General features: G+C 36.5%; 1 protein-coding gene across 1 annotated transcript in view; it reads right to left on the bottom strand.

The window, feature by feature from the left end:
- Positions 1-4,092: 4,092 nt before the first annotated feature.
- Positions 4,093-23,206, bottom strand: part of prlra (prolactin receptor a) — a 36,952-nt gene continuing 17,838 nt past the window's right edge. The window contains exons 2-9 of the mRNA XM_022676531.2: positions 18,099-18,197; positions 17,719-17,851; positions 16,355-16,524; positions 11,952-12,118; positions 11,674-11,815; positions 9,815-9,911; positions 8,839-8,908; positions 4,093-8,738 (exon numbers count right to left, since the gene is read on the bottom strand). Coding sequence (XP_022532252.2) covers positions 7,755-8,738; positions 8,839-8,908; positions 9,815-9,911; positions 11,674-11,815; positions 11,952-12,118; positions 16,355-16,524; positions 17,719-17,851; positions 18,099-18,171 — 1,836 coding nt within the window. The 5' untranslated portion in view covers positions 18,172-18,197 and the 3' untranslated portion in view covers positions 4,093-7,754. The remainder of the gene's footprint in view (positions 8,739-8,838; positions 8,909-9,814; positions 9,912-11,673; positions 11,816-11,951; positions 12,119-16,354; positions 16,525-17,718; positions 17,852-18,098; positions 18,198-23,206) is intronic.

The raw sequence follows: 23,206 nt of genomic DNA on the forward strand, positions 1-23,206 counted from the left end.
GTAGCTTCTACTCAAGTTGTGTTTCTTTTCCCACCTGTTTTCAGGCAGGTCTCACATTTCCAGCTCTCTGATTGGCTGCTCGGACTCCGCCTCGTACGCTGTGAATGGCTCGCAGTTTATGCTCATAAACAGTGCAGGTTAACAGTACAGGAGGAGGATTTCTTTTAGCCAATCAGGACGCAGGAAACTATGTGGGGGCGGCATTAGAAGTGGGGCTAACACCTAAACTTCAGCCCCTCAAGAATTTGCTGAATCCTGTTTCTGCATGTTTTCTAATAATTAATCTTCTACAGGTTACAGGTTTATGATCTACACTGTGAACCAATCCCATTCCTCTATTGTATGGAGGACGACATATGTATAAAAAACGCACATATAAAAAATAAATAAAGATGCAGATAAATAAATACACGCATAAATTATTGTATAACATTTATACAATTGTATTTATTTAGTTATTTTTTATTTATTTTATTTCTGTTTTTATTATTTTATTTTGCTTCACTTTTACTTTACTTAGCTCATAGAATTATCTAAAACTATTTTTTTATTGATACCTATATTTTAAGTTGTCTTATTGTTTCTAGTATTTCTAGTATAAAGTGCTCTATAAATAAAGTTGAGTTGAGTTTATTGATTCATGTATTTTTATATTTTTTATTCATATATTTATTCATTTATTTATTTCAACATTTATTTATTCATATATTATTTCACCATTTCAAAAAATATATATATTTCCACATTTCTTCTTTTACTTACTTCTGTATTCCTGCATTTGTATGTTAATTAGGTAGGCGGTCCTTTCCTCACTCTGAAGCAGGATTGGTCAACTGATGACTCGAGGTTGCCAGTTGTAGGAATCACGAACCAGGCTGGCTGGTTACTGTCAGCAACTAAAGGTGTTAACTAGTCAGTTAACTAGTTATCTTTAGATAATAATAATGTAAGAGCCAAAAAGGAGTTATTTTATTTGAAGAATAATTTAGTTAAACATGTTAAATATGTTGAAAATTGTTTATTAGGCATTTATAATGATTGTATTTTCTAAAATGCATAATTCAGTAATATAAAAACTTTAAAGAACATTTCTGCTATTTTATTGACTTCCGGCAGTAACACGTCATTTCCACTCCATGCACGTGAGTAGCCAGATTGCTGTTAGATACGGTAGAAGCAACACAGTTTTTTGACCGAGCTGTATGAGTTCAGTCTAATGTTTGCCTTTGTTTTTTATAAGTAAACCTTTGAAAAGAAGATTCGGACTCTCTCGCGTTTTTTCAAATAGTGGCACTCCGTTTCTTGCAACTCCTTTTGTACCACCTTTCGCTGTCAGTCTAACAACCAGTATTTGAAAAAACGCGATATATTGTCCATATAGTGTATCTGAATGACATTGCATTGTAATTTTCATTCACAGTATTATAACTCAGTATTATAATATCAGTAGTGTAACTCCTAATTATTACTGTAATTCACTGAAAGCCTCAAACAAGAACATTTTTTATGGTTTGTATTTTGTTTATTTTTTACCGTCATTCATTAAGTGTAGGATACAGGTTACATTAAATGATAAGGAGGTATCACACAGAATATAACATGACAGGATCCGCTGCACCCACTTAAGTGCCTATAAATGGACTAAAAAATATATTACATCACAAACAGTGCAATACAGAAAGAGTGCGACCAACATAACATTCACCAGAAGTGTGAGGTTAAAGCAAAATATTAATCATAATAACAATCAGAATAAAAATGCTCATCTTGAAGGTGAGAATAGACGAACAGAGAGTTTTCAATCTCAGATAAAAAAGTCACTTCCAAAACTGTCTGTGAATGAATGAATTTGACGCTTTCCTTTGATTACGTTTAAATAAGATCATGTGGAGTCCAAACTCTATTTTAGAGTCTCTAGGCTTATTAAACACAGATTACATACAGTAGATTCTTCATTCTAAGATCCACTTTATATAGATCATCATGTTGGCAGTGTACAGAAATGAAAAATACATCCACGAGCCCAGTCTTTACCAGTGAGTAACATAAATATATAATTGCCTGTGCACAATTACCATAGATGTTGTTAAATATAAATAAAGATCTGAGGAAGTCCCAGGCTGTGTCCCAATTGCATATGACACACTAATACTGTAAGGTTTATAACACGTATTATTCTAATAGTGCTATTTCTCCAAAGCTTAGGCTGCAGTCAGCTTAGGGCGGGTCCTTGCTATGCCTGTTCTATGAACATTCCTTCTCAAAATGCTATAAGGTAATAAGCCACATGTTTTCCTTCTAAAATGAACCATATTAAATGTTGCTGAAAGAATATCAGTTGGAATAATGTTAAAAGTTAATTTGTTGTGAATAGGTATTAAAAATACTTCAAATAAATCAATGTTGAAATGTTAACTTCAAATTACGTCTTTGTCTTATAAATATGGTAATTTCAGTATTTTTTTCTTATTTGACTGTATTAATCTGTAATAAATACTAAATAAGCTGAAACTGAATAGTATTAGTAGGTAGTACGCAATTGGGACACACCCATAGGCTTGATTTAATTCAATAAAAAAAAACACAACTGAGAGGTTTTTAGACATACTAGTGCATCCTTAAAATATTGAATATCATTGGAAAGTTACCTTTTTTCAGTAATTCAGTTAAAAATGTCAAACTCATATATTCTATAAATGTAATGTTGATGATTATAGATGACTACAGGCAATGGAAACCCAAAAATCACTGCTGGAAAATGAAATCCACATCTCCATAAAAGTTGTCAGCAGAGGGAAGCTTTTTTTTTTGAGATGCACTAGTATAGTGTATTAGTGTATTAGTGTTGCAAATCAACATCAGTGTTATACTGTATATTAGCTTGTAATACATTGATTTATTTCACCAGTCAGTACATGCAGTATATAGTGTAATTCCTCTAGCCTGTTCTAAATCACCATCAACAATGAATGACCTGGTCGGTAATGTTGGCTATAGCTAAATATACATATAAAGATGACTGCAGTAAATATCTCTTTTAGAAAAATATCTTAAATGTAATCTTTACTCAGAAACATTATACACACAGTAAGGCATTTATCATCATAGTTGGTCAAAGAAATCAATAAGCACTACAGTTATAGTGTAATATTTTAAAGGATCTGAACAACCAGAATTTGTGCAAAAAGGTGAGGGTAAAAAATAATTTCCACCAGACTGATAATCTCACCCAGAATGATTATCTCAAAAACATTGACCAGATTGATCCTCTTAACCAGATTAACCATCTGCATCTCCATCTCCATCTCAACCGGATTGATTTTTAACAAGGTTAACCAGACTGATCATCTCTTCCATCTCAACAAGAACCACCATCTCAACCAGACTGACCAGATTGATAATCTCGATCAGATTGACCAGATTGATAATCTCCACCAGACTGATAATCTCAACCAGATTTATCATCTTGAAAAGATTGACCAGATTGACCATCTTGTCTAACTAGACAAGATTAACCATCTTAACCAGATTAACCATTTGGACCAGATTGACCATTTTAACAAGACTGACCATCTCGTCCATCTTAACTAGACTGACCATCTCATCCATTTGAACTAGACTGACCATCTCGACCAGATTGACTATCTCAACAAGATCGACCACCTTGACTAAAATGACCATATTGACCATCTCGACCAGACTGACCAGATTAAGCAGGCTATTTTTTCAGCAGGTAAATCATCTCAACCAGACTGACCACATTGACCATTTCAACCAAATTGACCAATCTTGACCAGGTTGAGCAGATTGATCATCTCCACCAGACTAATAATCTCAACCAGAAAGTCTCAAAAAGATTAACCAGAGTGACCATCTCAATAAGATTGACCACCTCAAATAAATTGACCATCTTGACCAGATTGACCAGATTAAGCAGGCTGTTTTTTCAGCAGGTAAGTCATTTAAGCTTTAGGCCACCGCCTTTCTAAAATGGTTTTAACACAGTAGAGTTGGAATGATGTTTTGATAGGACAGTGACGATGCACAGTACGGTCTTTAAAAGCGCTACGCTGAATACGACTGAATGGAGTGTTCATAAAATCACACAGGTTTTATTTTACTTGGTTTGTTTGTCACAGTGCCAACAATCAGTGCTCCCTCAGGAGTTTAGCTGCAGTATTTACAGTATATACATACATTCAGAGCGAGCATCAAAGTCTCCACCTGAGAGTCGTGTCTTCAAGGCAATTTTTTTTTATTCAGGACAATATTTTAATCCCAATTTCCTGAATGTTTCACATTCTTAGACCCAAAATGTACACTAAACACTACTTCCATCCATCCATTGAACTGTTTTTAAAGTATATATTAGCCTATATAAGTTAGTTTTAAAGGTTGAGGCAGATCTTAACCCTTTCAGAGCCTGAGGCCATTGCAATGAACAACATCTGTTTCATTTAATATGCATTTAACACAGATTGAGGCCTGCCTTGTTGTCCAACAGAATTGGCATTTTTCAGCCAATCAAAGAGCAGCTTAGCCCCGCCCACTGCATTGGACAAAATAGAAAATTCATATTACGAGTTATGCTAAGTTATTTTTACTGCTTAGGGATGATTTGTGAAATAAAAAAGTTATATAAAAGTTATAAAATTTAATAAAAATACCAATGTTAAATATACGAATACACTACAATTAGCATAAAAATACAAATAATATGCATATATATTTTTGGAGTGCATTACAGACAGAAAACAGCATTTTTCTTATTTTTTTTTCATCACAGGAACATAAATCAGTTCTGAAAGGGTTAAACTGAATATTAAGCTAAAATGTACATGCAAGTCTTTTCTGGAGTGTCTTTAAGGTCTTTAAGCTTAAATATCTAAAATTTCTCATTTTGCTGTATTGTAATAAGAATTGAATAAGAATATTTAACTTATTTTCAATGTAGTTTTCCTTGTTTTAAGTAATTTAACCTATGGAATGTATTTGTTCTTTCCTAAACTAAGCCGTTCATTCATGTAGGACAATTTTTTTTAGAAATAATTCTAATCATTTTATGTAAATCATACGTAAAGTTAGAAATATTGCTTATATTTACTACATTTCACAGGATTTCACTCGCTAAGATATACTTTCTATGATTTTTGGAGTGTATTTGTAGTGACTGTAGTGTTCAGTATACGATTGGGACACAGGATTGGGTGCAGGGGTACTCAGTAGTGCTAAAGTAGTTCTAGTGTTCGGCTTAAACCCACCATTCAGTTCCTATAGCTATATATATTTTCCTATTCATTAGGAGCTGTTTAAACATGGCACTACAGGTCCGCACATGTCCAAACACTAACATTAGTGCTGCACAACAACTGTAAAGAATGTGAGAGTTGTGAGATTAGACAGTGGTTAAATTATTAAAAAAATATACAGTTAATCATATTTTCCTCTTCTATATTGAAAAAGAAATGTTTTGGTTAAGAGTCTTAAACGTATGGACACACCCATATAAAATGATACACCCATATAAAACGATTTAAAAGGTGAAACTTGTAAGGTCATGTTTCCTATAGTCTAAAATATATTCAACGACTGCCAACCTGTTTTATTCCTTTAATATTTGTGTTTCCTTACTTTTGAGACACCCTGTATAAACCGGTATTAACCAATCAGTCATAACATTAAAACCATGTGCTTAAACTTGTGTAGGTCCATTTACTACACAAAATCCAATGGCAAAAACTAAAATAATAAATTTTTTATACACAAAAATTGAGCATATGCTTAAAAAATTGCCAATTGAAAAACACATTTTTAAAATTAAGACTTCCTAAAATAAGGTCATTCTTAAAATGTTAAAACCCTTAAAGTAAGACTTAAACCAAGTAAAAATCCTTGATTTGACATTTTAAAATTGGCTTTACTTGACTGTTAAAAAAAAGGTGAAAATTCTAATTGAGACTAATCTTACACTTAAAATTCTACTAAAAAAACAAAAATTAAAAATCAAATAAATGAAATACTTTTACTTGCTGAAATTTTAGATTTTGTTATTTTTGGAGGGTAGGGCTCGGACTTCTCCACAAGACCTCTGAAGGTGTTGTTTTGCAATATATGGCAACAAGATATGAGTAGACTGGTTAGCAGATGCCTTGTGCTAATCGACATCACCCTAGGAGTGATGAGGGGAAAGAGAGCAAGGCCAATTGTGCTCTCTCGGGGCTCCGGCAGCTGATGGCAACCTGCATGAACTGGCTTGTTTGGTAGGTACCACTGAATTATGGGAAAACACCATACTCTGACCCTGTTATCTAGCACCATCACAGTTTTACAGTTTGGTTCATCTCGTCATCTCAACATTTAGCAGCAGTTTTAATGTTATGGCTGATTTGTAAAAAAATATACTTAAGTCCTTAATATGTACTTTGTAGGGTTTGTAGTACTACATCTCCTATTTTTTGATGAAGAATTGATTAAGAGTAATAGTAATACAAAATATCAGTTAATTATATGAACTGTAGCCATGCTATGAATACATACTATAGATTCTTAGATCTTTAACCATTTAACATGGTGAATATAGTGCATTGTGCTATGATTTAACTATAGAATAACTGTAGAGGTATAAAAGGAAATGACTGACCATTAGATTGTGAGCTGTAATTTCACTTGTGTGCAGTGTAATCCAGACTGTAATCCAGATTAAAGCAGAAATTTAAGAATAGATGTAAAAGATATGTCCCCTATCCTATAATTGTTTGGTGTTCAATACATTTACACAGCATACAGTATAATACGGCAGTGATCCAGTGCATCAGAACAATAATAATGTCTGGGTTCAAACTGGGTTAAGTGCCACAGTGAAGTTCTACCTTTTTTGATCCTCAGAATGTTTCCCATAATAAATGCAAAACAAAAAAAATTCACTTCAATTGAATTTTAAAATGAATTTTAGACCAGGCTTTAGGGATTAAATCCATACCTCAATGAGATACGAAGCGTTCTATCTGATACCAAAGAGGTTTGCCCTATAAACAAAAGGCAGATGGTACCAAAGGTGGTTCTACTTGGTGCTTAGTTACTTTCTGTCCTACATCAAAAACACAATTTTTGAGATGTTCCTCAAATGAGCAGCTTAATTCTGTAGCTTTAATGTATCTCTTCAGCTCCTAATTGAACCACCATGGAACACCACTGAACCATCAAGGAGTGTGTCAAGGGTTCAGTTCACATACAAAGACTTCTTGTACTTACTAATCCCAGTAGAGATTCAATGGTGTGAATAATCAAGAAATCAAGAGTCAGATTCAGAGTGAGATCCAAGTGCCACCAAATCAGGTTTCAGAGGAACCAGAACAGAACTTCTTGGTAAAGCTTGGTACAACTTGTGAAGGGATAAATCCCTGGTTACTTCCAGGCAAAAAACAACTCTGCGCTAAACAGAACCTGGGTTTGGGTTGTAGGATGTCCTATTTTGTCCCCCTGTTTTTTGTCTTTCCCAACCCTTCCTTCGATTGATCTTCTAGAACTGCTGTCCCACATATTTTTCCATACTCATGACTCATCTGATCCACTAAAGACAAGCCCTTCATGAGGTGATATTGGTTGACACTCAATTGCGCAAGACTGTACTCTAGGGTACGGTACTCTAGGACCAAGAGTTTAAGGAACCAAGAGTCCAAGGGACCAGGGGACCAGCCAAAGGTACTCTGGGCTATATAGCAACAATCCAACAGTTGCTATTAAGCTGTCTGAGGTTAGGACATCATCATAGTTGTATCTACATAACCATTCCCAGCCAACCTCATGTCTTCCTGTAGCGCGGAAGCGGGGTGATGGAGATGGGCGTTGAGTTTACAGGTTTGTTCCTGCTGTTGCTGCTGCAAGAAACAAGGGTCAACCTGCCCAATTTGATCCTGGCAGTAATCCCCCACAAACTGCGACACGCTCAGATCCCTCTGCAGTAGCAAGACGTTATCGGAGGTCACATCCCGGACTTTGCTGTAGTCCTCACCGCTGAAGTCTGAGAGCTCTGGGTTTGGTCCTTCAGGGTTAGAGAGGGGCGTGACGAGTAGGACATTCTCTTGGTTGACCGTTTGTACCTCTACGTATTCTGCAGACTGGGATTGAGATTGGGATTGGGACTGGGGTTCTTGAGCTACATGCTTGCACTCGATGGTGTCCATGCTGTACATCTGAGCGTACCGATATAACCCAGGCTTGCTGAACTGAAAGCCTTCCAACTGGTCCTGCTGACCGCAACAAGTCTGGACTTGTGGAGATACACATGAAATCTCTGGTACGCTGTGATGAGATGCTCTCAAGCCTCCTGGATGCTGCTGTTGGAAGTTGTGTGACTGTGGAGAAGAGAAAACAGAAGGCCACATCTGGACCTTACCGTCCTCCAGCCCTGGAGAAGCAGGATTGTCCCTGCCCTCACTGTCAGAAGAAGCCCAGCTTGCTTCTCCATACTGGCTGAGCTCCTGCTCTGTTCCGCTCTCGTCCACACACTTCTCCATCAACAGAGTGCGGCTGTCGCAGCTGCCCCGGCCGGAGTCGTTGTCTGACGACGTGCTCTTGGACTTCATCGAACCCTCAATAAGGTTCTTCTCGTTCAGAACCAGCTCCCGCTTTTCATCGTCATAAACCTCCAGATATTCCACCAGCAGGTCTTCATAGGTGCTGGTTGGAGGGAAACCTGGGATGACCAGGGCATTAAACATCTCTTCTGACTTCCCATTCTGTGGATAAGACACGAGAATAAGGAGTAAATAACCCAAAAATTGCTGCCAAAAAAAACGACTGGTCTGTATTGATTTATAATACATTATAATAGCCCACCTTGAGCAGTTGTTGGTCAAAACCTTGGATCTTTGGTCCGGGAACAGGAGGCAGCAGGCAGTGTTTCACACTATAAACACAAATATGTAAAATATAATTAAGTTTCCAATATATATATATATATATATATATATATATATATATATATATATATATATATATATATATATATATAGTAAATATAATGTAAAATGGCCATCAGGGTGCATACACTGTTTCCAAGGTCAAATTTAAGCATTTTTCTATCATTAGTTTTTATGTTTCACTACAAAAAATAAAAAATAAAATCTTAGCAAGTGAAATTATCTTATTTCAAGTCTTTGATATTTTGTCCTAATAAGCACTTTAAGGGAAAGATTATTTTGCCTATTATAAGAATAGTGATCTTAATCAGTCTTCATGTTTTAGGTCATTTTAACTTAAAAAAAAAAAAAAACATAGATAACAGATTCAGAAATCTTACTAAGACAAATGTGCTTACTCCATTGGCATCATTTTTTGCGTATTGTAAGCATATACTCTCAAGTTTTCAATTTACACATATATATATATATGTGTGTGTGTGTGTAAATTGAAAAAAATACATATATATATGTATTTTTTTTTTGTTATACATTTATTTTTATCCCCTTTTATCCCTAATTTACAGAGCCAAATACCCAACCCTCTCATTAGGACTCCCCCTATCACTAGTGATGCCCCAACACCAGGAGGGTGAAGACTAGCACAGGCCAGTTGTGCTCTCTCAGGGCTCCCGTATCTGATGGCAACCAGCATGAACAGAATATATGGTGGTTCTTCTGTGGCACTGCATGAAGAACCCTTTGTAGCACATTGATTCTGAAAGTGAGGAGGTATGCTAGCTCAGGTATACAGACTACTGTTTCTACTGAGAAACATCTAGGAATCTTTCAGCCAGGATGATTCAAAGAAGAGATAAAATCTCGCACGCAGAGAGTTTTTTTTTTCAACACACCTGTTTTGCTTAACGTTCATCGTCCAGGCGAAGAGGAGGATGAGGAAGGCTGAGATAACTGCCACCATTATCCACATGGATCGCACCTTGGGCATGTCTATATAGAAACAAGAACAAAACAAGAAACATCATCAACAACCAGTAAGTGCAGTATGTAAAGTGTTACTGGTATTGTACTCTTAACATGAAATTATCCACCCTTTCTACCTCACACCCAACCTAGTTAAAAAATGAAAACTAACCTTAACTTTCTGAATAGAATGTTTTTTGTATATTTTCATATTTTGTTGTTTTTATTAAAAACTTTCATGCTGCTGTTGAAAAATTGAGAATTAGGGACTGATTAATGACGATTAGGTTAGTGTGGTGGCTCATTTTCAATGTAGTTTTTAGTTTTAAGTAATGATTAAGTAAATTCTATTTTTTTTTTCATTTTAACATAATGTTTATAGTATTAAATATACAGTACCAGTCTAGACACACAATGAAGAAAATGTTATTATTTGAAACTTTAAAGAAAAACTATGAAACTCTTTAATACACAAAAAAAGTGTTTTATATTTTAGATTTTTCAATGTAGCACCCTTTGCTTAGATGACAACTTTGCACATCTTGGCTGGATTTTCTAAGTTTTATTTTCTCATTTTTATGAGTTAGAGTCACCTGGAAAGGCTTTCAGTTAACAGCTGTGCTCAACTCGTCAAGAGTTAATGAAAAAAAGTGTTTGAGAGCATCAGTTGTAAAGTTAAATAGGTATACAGGTATATAGTGAATAGTGAATATTTGAGTAATGTTCTAATCCACAGCCCCCTGGTTGAGAAACCCTGCTCTGGATGATTCAGTGTTTCGGTTATGCAGATGTTGACAGCTGGTTTTCAGTTGCCGTGTAGCTGTAGAGAATGCATGGTTTCCAACCAGCCGTAATAAAGGAGCCTTATCAGACATCCTGTTTGTTATCAGCTCATCTACTGTATCCTCCTCTGTCCATCACTCGCTATATGATTCACTGTTAGCCGTACAGCTTATGTTATTTTGTTCAGTAAAAGAAATCTGAAACGTTGCACTGGGTGTGTGTGAAACGTTGGTTGTGTGGACCGTTTGGATGTCAGTTAAATCTCCCGCATTCATTTGGCAAAACAAGTCTAAGTCATTTGTTAAGGTGTCAAGCAATAACGTAATGTAATGTAAGTAACAATATGTAGGTAATTCTCAATAAATACAATACTAACAATGAAAAAATGATATACAGCTCTGCAAAAACAAGAGACCACTTAAAAATTATGAGTTTATTTGATTTAAACCTCCGGAATATTATCAAGAAGAAGATCACAAGCCATCAAACCAAGCTGAACTGCGGTGTGGTGGTCTGGAAGTGAGATGTGTTCAGGTACATTTCTGGTGTGTTGCTATTTTGGGAGTTTTGTTAATGGTGTAAAAATAGTGATTTATTTCCATGGGCAACGCAATGCCCCTATCACTAGCATTATAAGCCTGTTGGGAGCATCGGCTAAAAACGATTTATTTGGGGATGCTGGAGGCATCCCATTCAGCTCTGTATAAAATTGAGACCAATTCATTTTCTGAATCAGTTTCTCTGATTTTGCTATTTATAGGTTTATGTTTGAGTAAAATGAACATTGTTGTTTTATTCTAAACTAAACTACGGGCAACATTTAGAGGTGGGCTATTTGAAAAAAGTTTGTACTCATTATTATGTTACACTACAACCCCAAGCCTATTTCACACTGGATTTCTCCTTTAACGCTCTTTGTGTTGTTATAAGAAGTTTAAGTTTATTTGAGTTTGATATTAATGATGTAATTGTGGAAGACAGTGGTGAAGAGTGTGGTTAGGCTTACAGTCGGGCATCTGGATGTAGACCGGAGTGGTCCATTCACTCCAGAAGCCGTGGTCCGGTTTACAGCGAACCTGCACCATGTACTCTTTACCGGAGTGCGGACTGAAGACATTGTAGTACTTCTGCATGCCGGCATCATACTCCTACACAAACACACACAAAATGTTTTAAAATTAATGATGGACAACTGGTTTAGCTTCACTGATTGGTGAAAACTCTCTCTTTTTTGTGGTTTGAGTTCATTAGAAAAAAGAGATGACGCTTTTTATCACTCCTCACCTCCCAGGTCTCGTCTTTGGCCTGTTTGACTCGTAGTTGGTAGACGAGAGTGATCCAGCCGGAGCGAGTGTCTGCTGACTGAGGTTTCTCCCAGTCCACTCGCAGGTAAGGACCATGATTATCCTCCAGCACTGAAACCATCACACTCTCTGGAGTGTTGGGCTGAACTGCGGGCCAAGAGGAGAGAAAAGTGACTGTTATTCATGAGAACTCAGCAGCTAATGCACCCAAACCTCTAAAATATATATGAAAAAGATTTATAAAACATTTTGGTAAATTTCTATTGGTCCATTTATTATGAAATTTGAATACAACATGAATAACAATGGCCAATGATTCAAATGATGTCAAAAATAGAAAAGAAATTAAGATAAAAGGCTTGTATGGGGAACATTCCCACATAACAGTACTAATGACATTAGGAATAAACACAGTTATATATTGTTTAGTATTGTTTAGTCTCAACTATTTATTAATTAACACTAGATAAGACGTTATTAAACCTTAAAATAACTTTAATGCTTAAGAATGTTCATAGTAAATAGTAATTGAGACATTAAAAATGTGTATTTATTTATTACTGATGTTTTAATTAGCATGATAATGATAATTAATGTAAACTCTCATTGGAAGGTGTTAATCTTCTTGTCTGACAGTAGCATTAATTTTTCTAGTCTAATATAATAAATCTGCAGAGTGAGAGGAAAGAAAAGTGAGTGTTATTCTCGTGTTATGAGAACTCAGAAGCCACTTAATTACAAGCCAATCCTTTTAGTGTGGTCACGGATTTTATGAATCTTTGTGTATAGGAAAGAATGTTTTATTTGATTTTTGATCAAATTATTTTAATATATCATAATATATTGCGATACTGAAATAGTGAAATAGTTAAGAGTATAAAAAAACACACTGTCATGTTTATTAAAACGTAGAAAAAGCTGAGGTTTTCAGATTAATAATGTCAGTATAGCTGTCTCTATCTCTTTTTTCCTTTCTTTTGTTATTGGTTTTCAGTTTCTTTTGTGTATGTAATTTTTTGTATAATTGAAAATGGAATAAAACCATCAGTGCAAAAAAAAAAAAAAACTAAATGCAATACTGTCTGACACCAATCTTTACATATAAACTTAAACATATAAAATTAAAAATCCTTTTGTTTGTGACAGTGCCATTAATTGGATTCAGATATAATAAATCTAAATCAAAGTTTCAGGAAGCGGACAACCCCTTAAGTGCTGAACACACTGCTGCATGTCTCTGTACAGCAGAGTCAACACGTGACGAGAAAAAAGCAGCACCGGAAAGCAGGTCAGGAATGAGACATCTAGATCATCTGTCTGATTTCTGTTAGAAATTCTAAAAAACAGCCTGAAGAAAAGCAGAGAACTTCTGGGAAAACCCAGAAACGCTGATATATAGCCTGTACCAACAACATGATTTGCATAAAGAGGCAGTTAAGTGCTGCTAGAGCCAGATTAAACCAGATAACACACACACACGCACGCACACAAAAACACACACAACACACACACACACAAATGTACAAAAGCTAAAGGAAAAACAGTGACAGTGATTGAACACTGATGAGTTGACCTTTCAGCAAAGGCCAAACTGAGACACTTAAACTTTAGTCTGAAACGTATCTAAACTCAGATGAGCTATTAACTACAGTGTAGTTATTCAACATTAAATGTGGATACTCTTTCTCTCTTTCTCTCTCTCTTTCTCTCTCTTTCTGCGTTTTTCATACAAATGTGTCACAGTTTCCAATAAATGTTGAAGAGTACACTGTCTTGCCAAATGTTACAAACATTACAATTCCTGGACCTATTTATGGACCTCGACTGACACTATGGACTGCATTACCCAGAATACCACTTCCTCTCACATGCCCCTCTTTAAACAAACCCGGACAGTTTCCACGCTCATCGTCACCTGAATTCTGATCGTCTTCACCTGTTACTGGTTAGTGATTCCCTTCACATGTGCCTGATTGTCTGTATTTAAAGCCTGGTGGACACGGTGTGATTTTAGCCCAATTTTAAGGCGTCGTTTGACATGCAGTGTGAGAGGGAGGGGAAGCGATGTTCGGTTAACTGCCCAAAAGAGCTGCGAAAGAGCAGTCGGACGCGAGAAGGGACATGCCAGATGAGCCGATTTCTTAACGTTACAACCAGTTTTGCCAAAATTCACTGCAAATATGCCCATAAAAAATCCTTTCTTGTGAAGTGATGGTCTTTTTCATATGCGTATCTTGCTTCTGGATATGTGGAGAAACATTTTCGAGGAGAAAATTTTGAGCTGAATGATGTGCAAAAACCAGTATTGTATAGTGCAACGACCGCTACGTACTGATACTGGTGTTTAACCTAATTAACCAGCAGACCAATTTCAAGTCACTGAATAACCATAGCGAATGTGAACTCTGAACAATGCACCTGATTTTAAAAAATCGCACAGTGTCTGCCTGGCTTAAGGCCTGTTTGTTTGTACTTGCCTTTTGCGAGTTATTGCCAAACTTTGTGTAAGCATACTAAGCAGTAATCTATTTTTTTTCTTTTGTGTATTTTGGATATGTTCTTTTGCAATTGTTCTCTTGCTGTGTTTGCTGAATTTCTGCTTGTTTGTTTTTGTTGTTAGTTTTTTTTTTCTCTTTTTTGGCATGATTTTTAACATTGTCCCTGCTTTATTCTTATTCTTACCCTCTTCAGGGTTGCCAGTTTCGCGGATTTCCTGCCAAATATTTTGGCAGATTTTAGAATGACTTTGGGCTGAATATTTTTGTTGGACCTGGCAACCCTGTTTGGCTTGCTTTCAGGCTACCCTTTTGGATTAGCCGTTCCAATATTCCACAAAAAACCTGTTTTCTGGTTTTAAATCTGCGAGCGTCTGGTTTCTTTAAGCATTGTGACACCAAATTCCAATATCTGCTTGGTTAGTGCATCTTTTTGACTGTTTGATAGTAGTGAGAGTCTGGAAGGTATAAGCAAGCAAATCAATACACTTTAAAATACTGTACGTTTGTTCAGTGAGATATATATCAGCGATATATAGCTTAGTACTGTGGGTAGGTACTAAAGCTGTTGTGTTTGTGTACTGTGTGGTGATCAGGGGAAATTAGCTGATTTAAATTCATCTCCTCTCCCGCTGTGAGAGCGGACAGGTGGTTCAGAGCTTTAATCACTGCATCAGTCACTCAGTCATCGCTGACCCTCAGCACCGCGGACATCATCCACCCCTCACAGCGGGAGGAGAGAGAGAGGGATGTAGTAATAAATGAGTGTACGTGGGTGGGAATTGTTTTTTCCTCATTACACGGACATCAGAGAGCGGCACACGCAGCTCAGACCAATTGACCTGTCCGTTCTCCGCCTACAGACCCTGTAAATGTGTTTTATAGCAACTGTTGCAAGAATGAACAAACATTTAGCCCTGTTGAACCCTGAGAGCTTGTTGCTATCTTACACCCCGTCAACAGTTTATTTTCAGGCCTTGCGCCCACACTGTTAACATAGGTACATCACTGACCGATTTAAACCCTGACAACAGTCAATAGTCACTTGTCCATACCTCTCTTATCTTTTCTTAGCGTGAACATGCAGGCAAGTTTCCTCTGTAAAGATGGAAAAGCGCAGCTCTGTTAAGACATTAACGTGCCAAATTCAGAGCACACCTGGCTCTTAAAGGGAATGACAACTGAAACGCTGATTGGTTTATTTCACATTACGCCCAAAACACACCCATGATTAATTAAGAGAATTGGTACAATAATTTTTGTGCATTTTGAACTGTGGAAGGAGTTGTTTTTTACATCCTGAAGATACTATAGACACACCAACACACCCTAAATCCAGCTGTGCAGTGCGCAATTGACGTCTCGCCTATAGATTGCTATAACAGGGCTCGTAATGAGAGTTTAATGCCTCTAAAAGCTGATCTGCCTGGCCAAATAAAAACTACCTGGATTTAAGTAAGTAAATGATGTGGGGTTGATGCTGCAGTTGGTCTGCAGGTTTAGGTTCAGCAACTGTATGTGCTGAAAGAATGAGGTCAGCTGACTACCTGAATATACTGAATATAGACCAGGTTATTCCATCAATGGATTTTTTTCTTCCCTGATGACAAGGCCATATTCCAAGATGACAATGCCAGGATTCATGGAGCTTGAATTGTGAAAGAGTTCAGGGTTCAGGGAGCATGAGATCATCATTTTCACACATGGATTGAGAGAGAGTTCACCACAGAGTCCAGACCATAACCTCATTGAGAATCTTTGGGATGTGCTGGATGGAGAAGAGCTGCTTTGTGCAGCAACCAAAGCTAAAGGTGTTCCAACCAAATATTAGGGTGTGTAACCTTGACTTTTGATATATGGTTAAAAAAGTATTGGCTTTCCAGCTCACCTATATAAACCACATCCACCTCCACTGGCTCCGACACGCTCTTGCCCATGTCGTTACTGGCCACCACTGAGATGTTGTAGTCGACCCACAGTGACGTGTCGTTCTTACTGAAGAAACAGGAGTTTTCTCCTGCTGTTTTATAATCTGGGCATTCATATATCGTCTCTGAGCTGTAAGAAAAGCACAAAAACAAAACACAACACAGTGTTAAAACTACACTAAACAGTACAGCTACGCAAGATAGAAATGAAAATATATATTGCATTAGCCTTTTCCTTTAATATATATATATATATATATATATATATATATATATATATATATATATATATAGCATTATAACTCTGTGTATCCCAGATTGGGGTAAAATAAACAATACTGTGCTGATATACATTGTCACAAAATCATTTTTATCTAACCATTTTTAGACAGCCTGTGCCTGAGTTTTTCTTTTAGCTTTTCATTTTATTTATTTTATTAATTTCATCCTTTTATTTGTTTGATAACTGCTTTTACTTTTGGACTTTTACCTTTTTATTTCATTCATTTCTTCCTTCCATTCCTTCTTCCATTTTTTAAATATTTTTTTTAACTTATTATTTATTTTAGTTCTATCATTTACTTTTTTATAATTGTGGTTGTTTGAGTCCTTTATTTCTTTAATTGTGTTTATATTTTATTATTCTACTTATTTATTTCTTTTTATTGCTTTACATTTTAGCCCGTCTGCATATCCTTTTATTTTGAAATATTTTTCTCGTACAGCCCTACTGAACAGTATCAGTGTCATTACCACTTACTGATACTATCAGTTGCTGTGACTGACTAGTTACATTAAAGTAAGTTAAGTTATTTTCAAATCTAAGATGTCTTTTTATTTAATGTGTAAATCTGATATGATCTGTTTTGATTCACTGAATCAATCACTTTTGCCACAGGAGCTTAGAATACATTCACACAGCAGGTAAATGTGGCTCAAATCCGATTTGATTCTATTACATCATATGTGACACAGATGTTTAACTTGTGTGGAAGTATAATTAGCAAGAATCACTGAGGGCCCTGTTTCAGCGATCTATAGGTAAGCAGTCAATTGCACACCGTACAACTTGATGTAGGATGTATAAATAAATCAATCAGTGTATTACTCGTCATTCCCTTTAAGAGCCAGGTGGGCTCAGACTTTGGCGAATTGGTATTTTAACAGCGCAGCGCTTCTGTGCTTTTGTGCTTCTCAGAAGAAAAAAAATGGGAACAGCTATGTTATTTTTGTGTGAACAGCTTGAAATAAACATTTTTTGTAAGAATTTTGTAAGTTTATCAGTGAAAAGAATAAAAAAAAAATGAAAGCAATGACTCCTCACCCCTCTAGGCGGTAATAGAGGGCGTAGGTGGTGGGAAGACCACCGTCATCTCCTGGCTCCCACCAGCAGGTGAACGTTTCCTTCTCAGGTGAGCGGCAGTTGATGACCCTTGGTCGGCCTGGAGCACTGAAACCTGGAGAGGAGGAGCATCAGAGACGGGAGGAGGGGCAGAGGGAGGGGCAAGAGAAGTCAGAGGATGTAAAGACTTGTAAAAAGTGATGCATTTAATTAAGAATAATATAGGGTGTCTCAAATAAAACTATAACAGTAATTTAAACCATTTTAAAACCACACAAAATCACACTTGCTAAATATAATACTGAATAAAAAGTATGTATAATAAATACTGAATAATTGCCCCTGCTGGTGTCTTTGCTTACCTGTTGCTGGTGACAGTAAGATGAAGAGGACGCCGACTGTGAGAAATGGCTTTGGTCCAGAGGAGATCCCCATGCTGGCTGACTCCTGACAAAAATCTCCTGCAGAAAGAAAGAGAGAATAGACAGAAAAAGAGAGTGAATACAACACACTCATTATTAAGTTTACATTAAGATTATGGTCAGATGGCAGGAAAAAAAGTAGGTTTATGATTTAGTGCCTCTTTAATTGCCTTAATAACGTGTTGTTTTTGTTTTATCTGATTCTCATTGATTTCCATAAAGATGCTTTAAGACTTCAGTTGTGAAAAGTGGTATACACCTTTGGAAAAAAAAATTAAAGAGACCTTTTAAAAATGTTGAGAACAAGCCATCAAACCAAGCTGAACTGCTTGAGTTTTTGCTCCAGAAGTAAGGGCATAAAGTTATCCAAAAGCAGTGTGTAAGACTGGTGGAGGAGAACATGCCAAAATGCATGAACACTGTGATTAAAAACCAGGCATATTCCACCAAATATTGAAATCTTTCAGAAATCTTCAAACTTTTTTAGAGGTAGTTTAAAGAATAAAACAACAATGTTCCTTTTAATTAAATATATACCTATAAATATCAAAATCAGAGAAACTGATTCAGAAACTGAATGGGATTGAATGGGACATTTCAGTAACAGAGCTTTTGCAGTAAAGCTCTTTAATTAGGATTAGCATAACTTTCCACTTTTGTCTTGGGAATTTAAACATTGATAAATTCAACTCTAATGAAACTTTAGTGACTGCACACTGCTAAATCCAGTGTGTATGGTAAATTATACTACTGATTCTGTATAAAAACAGAAATGTGTATAATTTCTGACAGATGAATCTGTAAAAGTGTAAATATAAGGACAAACACAGCACACTGCATTTATTACATGTTTATAACAGACTACAGTGTAAATACTGTTGTGACAGGGGAACAAGTCATTTCCTCTTTCAGTTAGACTTTCTCTAAGATCCGTGAAATCTGTGATATTTGGATATTCATTCAGTGCGCACTCGTGATTGGTCAATCATTAATCTGACGTTTGGCAGCGGCAGTGATGCGGTTTCTCAAGCTGCCCTGGGTCAACAGGCAAAGCTTATTATGAGGATTTGAATGAAGTGCTTTATCTAAACGAACTGATTGAACTTTTGCTCTGCTTACAACTTTGGGTTTGGCTGTACAGCCTCATATCAGACTGTACAGACTCTTACATACATCTCTTACATAATATCACAGAGCCTCAGCTCAGTAAAACAATGCAGATTTTAATAAAAAATACAGTTCACTATGATGGTTACTACAATCTATCTATCTATCTATCTATCTATCTATCTATCTATATATCTATCTATCTATCTATCTATCTATCTATCTATCTATCTATCTATCTATCTATCTATCTTATCATTAGTGTGTAGCTATTCCCCTAATTGTCTAATTGGTAGTTGTCTTCTATTGTAACAAGATATAACATGAGTTATAGGAACAACTAAACCCTTTCTCTGCTGCTAAATATGGATTTAAATATTTTAGTTATTAAAGCTGGCCCTAACTCTGTTGAATATATAAGCCCAAACCCATTTCACCCCTTGACCCTTCAAACAGAGATTTTTTTTAAAGGCACACTCAAAACAGAGGGTCAAGCAACCAAAGAAACCCACAAAGTTTAGTATTTTCATTTTTAAAAGTTACGATAAACACAATATGTAACCATAATTTCATTTGTAGTTTTGATGGTTTACGGCCATTTTCTTCAAAACAAGCATAAAAAACAGTTCGTAGTTCATCTCAGTAGCTAGCTAGCCTTCTAATAATCCAGTTCCACCTTAAATCGTGCAACAGATGGCAAAGTCTGTAAAATTTAAGGTGGAATGTTGAAATTAAATATCTAATAACAGATCATTTCAGCTCCCCAATCACAGAGGAATTAAGGAACAATTAAGGACAACAATAGTTGATTGCTGCACCACCTGTCAGCCTTTTTAAGACATATGATAAAGCCCTAAATTAGCTAGTTAATCAGCAGCAGATAGGTTGCTGAACTTTAGCGCTACACTTCTATATCTATAGCTATATCTGTATCAGGTGTTTGAAGGTTTGTCCCAATTCTTATTGGGAGGATTTCAGATACACTCAAAAACAAGGGGTAGAGGTCCAAAAAAAGAAATGTGATTGGGTCATAGACTACTGTCAGTTTATTTAACATTAGTAGTGTTGATTAGTAACACTGCAGTGTAGAACAGTGTACAGGTTTATTACAGTAAGCTGTAGCTGTACAGGCTTTATTAGCCTATATGAAAATGAAGGGGTTATTTACCCTCTCTTATCTGACCCCGCTGTGTTTTTACCACACTATTGCTACAGTCTAATTGCTACAGTCTGCCCTCATCGCCCTCATCTGACTCACTGTGCAGTTCTACAATTACACTCGGAGCTGCTGAAGGAGACTGGAGATCCTGAGCTTACTGTCTCTCATCACTTCGGTTTAAAGCCTTTAAAGTGGCTCATTATTTTCAGTCTGTCTGGATAATCTTTTCTAATGCTCGATCTGTTGCAGTTACACCAGCCAATAACCATCTAATTTACTCTAATTCGTGAGAGCTTCATGACCTCAGAACTAAAGTGATAAAGAGATAGATACAAAGAAAGATATAACTAGGGAGACGTAAGACAAAAAGAAGTGAAAGGAACAGTTGAGAGAGAAAAATATAAAGAGATATGAAGAAATATATACAGACAAAGAAAGAATGGGAGAAAGGGGGGAGAGAAAGAAAGAGGTAGAGAGAGGGAGAAACAAAAGAGTAAGGTAAGAAAAACATGAGATGAGAGAGAGAAACGAGAGAGAAAGAGAGAGAGAGAAACGAAGATGAGAGAGAGACAAATGGGAGAAAGCGAGAGATAGAAATATAAGAGAGAGATGAGAGAGAGAAAAACAAGAAAGAGAAATAAGAGAGAGAGAGAGAAATAGAAGAGAGCAAGAGATAGAGATACGAGAAAAAGAGACAAGAAAGAGAAACGAGAGAGAGAGAGAGAGACGAGAGAAACGAGAGACAAGAAAGAGAGATGAGAGAGAGAGAGAGAGAGAGAGAGAGAGAGAGAGACAGAGATAATTATTATAGAGTAAACTTAAAATGAGCAATAAATAAGATACTTGTTTTTTATTTATAGCATCGATATACAGAAATAGAGAAAGAGAAAGAGAGACATAAAGAAAGATATACAGAGTAATAAATACAGAGAGACAGATAGAGAGAAAATAAACAGAGAGAGAGGGAAAGAGAGAGAGAAAGAGAGAGATCACTGATTAAAAATCTAAAGAAGGCCCAGCTGTGTATTTGGTTGCATAAGAGATTATATCATCAGCTCGGCCGAACTGGACCCAGCCCCCATTTACATCAGCTGGCATTTTGGTATGATACAGATGTTTGGTTAATTTCTCTCTCTCTCTCTCAGTCTGTCTGTCTGTCTCTCTCTCTCTCTCTCTCTCTCTCTCTCTCTCTCTCTCAGTCTCTCTCTCCCTCTATTTCTCTCTCTCTGTATCTCTCTCTTTCAGTCTGTTGAGTAAATGTGGTAAATCTGCTAAAAGGAACTGCGGGGGTTGATAGGGAGACATCTGGCAGGTGCCATTCGTTTGTGTGTGTGTGTGTGTGAGTAGTTGTGTGTGTAATTATGTGTTGTCTAAAATATTTTTTTAATACATCCAAAGTTTCTTGAGCCTGACCTGACCCGAGTTCGGGTTCGGGCAGAGAATCTAAGCTCTAATTACAGCTCAGTCCTTCAGTGGGCTGTGGCAAAAGTCATGGGACATGATACTAGTTGCTGTAATTCCACATTCACTTAACCCTTGTGTGGTGTTCATATTCTTGTTACTCGTTTACTTTGTTACTTGTATTCAATTCAGCAAAATTAAGCAATTTTACATTAAAATGCTTTACACATGCTTGCTTCACCTAAATTGCAAGCAATATAAACAGCTTACATGGTTAATATTTGCCCTTTACCTTTCTTATGTTACATTTCTTTCAAAAAGTGCTACTCTTTCTTTTATTAGTTTTTTAATAAAATGTAAAAGAAAATGAATTAAACTCAAGATATGAGTAGAAAATTTGTTTAGTTTCAAATTTACAAATGAAGCAATGTTTATTAGCCCTTGCCCAAACATACTGTATGTAATATAAATGTGTAGGGGGGGGGGTGTACAGTGTGTGTTTTGATATATATTTTTCACAAAAAATGAGCCAATGCCAATGAGTTTGAGTTAGAAAAAATATTTTTTTAGTATCATTTGATGAAAAATGAAAACGGGTCCCACAGACCCCGAACACCACACAAGGGTTAATAAACAGCCAAAAGTGCAAAAGTGGTCTCGTGTCCTCAAGCCACGCAGAAAAAGTGAAATAGCCAGGGCACCTTAGAGGAGCCTCATCAGTTCGTCTCATTACAGTCATTTGGACGAGAGCCTACAGCTCAGATCACAATCAGCTCATTATATTTGAGCAAATCAGACAGATCAGTGCTGTAATCTCAGCTGTAACACAGTAAACATGCAACAGAGCTGTTCCTAGCTTTAGCGCGTTGGCTAATGGCCGCTCTCGCCCCCAGTGTGTCTCTGCCCTGAGGGTTTTATCTCCGCCTTGGTGCTTTGATTTCCAGTCCGGTGCAGAGGTCTGATTATTGGCATTAGAGGCCTGGCCTGCTGCTGCTGCATATAGCTATCTTACATAACCTCGAGAGGAGTAATCCGCTTAATAGGGCAAACAGTGGCAAACAAAACGCAATCTGCCAAACAAATCCGAGCCGAGCTAAAGATACCAAAGCTATTCTCCTTACTGTCCCTTTCCCTCCCACGCTGAAAACTGCTCTGACTGCTGCACACCGACCATTCATTCAGCATCATTCATCCCCACACATCTCTACACATCCCCACACATCCCCACTCATCACTGTCCCACAGAAAACTTCTATTTCTACATAAAAAAACTTTTTAACAACAGAAAAATCCACAAGAAAAACCCTAAACCTTCCATAAAATTCTATGCTAACAGAAAGCATTTTACAGCACTTCTATTGGTCCATTTATCAAGACATTT

This window comes from Astyanax mexicanus, chromosome 17, assembly GCF_023375975.1.
Source record: "Astyanax mexicanus isolate ESR-SI-001 chromosome 17, AstMex3_surface, whole genome shotgun sequence".
Lineage (NCBI taxonomy): Eukaryota > Metazoa > Chordata > Actinopteri > Characiformes > Acestrorhamphidae > Astyanax > Astyanax mexicanus.